Source organism: Arachis duranensis, chromosome 3 (assembly GCF_000817695.3).
Source record: "Arachis duranensis cultivar V14167 chromosome 3, aradu.V14167.gnm2.J7QH, whole genome shotgun sequence".
In the NCBI taxonomy this organism is placed as follows: Eukaryota; Viridiplantae; Streptophyta; class Magnoliopsida; order Fabales; family Fabaceae; genus Arachis; species Arachis duranensis.
Window position 1 is genome coordinate 6,255,677 of NC_029774.3, and position 1,812 is coordinate 6,257,488.

At 29.6% G+C, this 1,812-nt stretch overlaps 1 protein-coding gene across 1 annotated transcript; it reads right to left on the reverse strand.

The window, feature by feature from the left end:
• Window positions 1-871: 871 nt before the first annotated feature.
• Window positions 872-1,372, reverse strand: LOC107477221 (pathogenesis-related protein 1B-like). The gene has a single exon (XM_016097205.1). It carries the CDS (start codon window positions 1,370-1,372, stop codon window positions 872-874), a length of 501 nt encoding a protein of 166 aa, XP_015952691.1.
• Window positions 1,373-1,812: the final 440 nt, after the last annotated feature.

Here is a 1,812-nt window from a genome sequence, read left to right on the forward strand (position 1 = left end):
TTAGTGTAATATGTGTTTTTTAAAATTGTGAGAGTAGGACAATACGTCTCTCTTATATTAATAATACGTCTTCTTATATTGTATATTTTATTGTCTTACTCCTACAATTTTAAAAAATACCATAAAATTCAATGATTAATTGGGTATTACATCAAAAAATTTTTAATATAAAACAAATTAGCCGTTTTATGTTGTGAAAAATTAACTATTTTTCGAGAGAATCCGCACTAATTATTTTAATTTGATTACGGAATCGATCCATGACCTATATACCTATAGGCCACAAGTACTCACTACAGTAGACTGTTTAAGAAAATAAAAAGATTATTACATATATATACATGGAAAAATACCCACATAGAAGTCTAGAACACAAGGCAAAAAGCCTTTGACAAACATACCATACCATAGTTGTGTAAACCAATATAACCATAAAAGAAACTACAAGACGCTGCCAACAACCATAGTACAAATTAAAACACAGTAGTTTATATATAAAAATGTTAGATAACCAATATTTTTAAAATTTTTGTTTTATTTTTAAATAAACAATAACTAACTCTCTGTTTTTTATCATTAAAAATATTGATTTCCAAATATATATTCTATCATATATTGTACCGAAAATTGATAACACAACGTTTTGATTTATTTTGTGAGTTGTGACTATGCTGCGTGTACACTAAAATCAGTCATTAGTAAAAAATATATTTTGAAATATAAATACACATTAAAATAAATTAAACTACATATATATTTATATATAAATACATTATTGACTGATTTTAATGTAAGAATAATATTTTTATTTATTTCACAAGAATTAAAGGAGGATGGTGAGTCTAATTTAAATTTGGCAACTACTAATTAATTAGTAGGGGCGTTGACCTAAGATGTTGCCTGGAGGGTAATAGTAGCAAGTAACAAGAGTTCTTCCATTAAGACAATTGGCTCTAGCACATCCTACATAAGTAGATGCCTTGGAAACAACTTGAGTGTAGGCAACACAATTAGCAGGGTTACCACCTATGCAAGTGTTGGATATGTAGTCATAATTTTGTTTTTGTGCCACCCACTTTGCCACAGCAAATGCTCCTGTAAGGCTTTTGGATGGACCACTCAAAATGTTTTGACCGTACATAGGATGAGGGGATATAGATACCCTATCAAGGCAATCCACAATGTGTTTACTCAAAAACGTGTTGGCCTGTGATTCTAACTCATTATCCCACAACAGAGGATTAACCCCAGCTTCTGCACGTGCAATATTGTGAACTTCAAGATAGTCTTGTGGAGAGTTTTGTGCCAATAAACATAATGGGATTACCGTTATAAAACTTGTTACTACCGCCACAATATGCAACCTCCCCATTCTCTTTGTTTTTTTCGTTGTGTGTGATAATTGTTGCAAGTGTGTTTAGAGTTAGATAATATTGCAATAGATTTTGGATATATATAATTGACAATATTAAAATAGTTTTTTATTTTTAATATCTTCAATTAATATTTTTAAAACATTTGCTGGCAAAACTATTTATGTATTGATATACCAAAGAGTTGAGAAGGCAGTAACAAATGAAAGTAATTTAATAATGTATGTTAATTATTAGAGCAACGGAATGATGAAGTATAACCAATGAACCTTGACTTTTCATAACCTGAAGGATCAAAAAGGCCAGGCTTGTGAATGCCTCTTCCTCATCGTCATTATGATCAGTCTCATTTGTGTATTAATGAAAATTAATAAAATACCACCTAAATTCATTGAATGGGTAAATCCTATAATCTTAGAATAAAGTTCTATAACTAAAT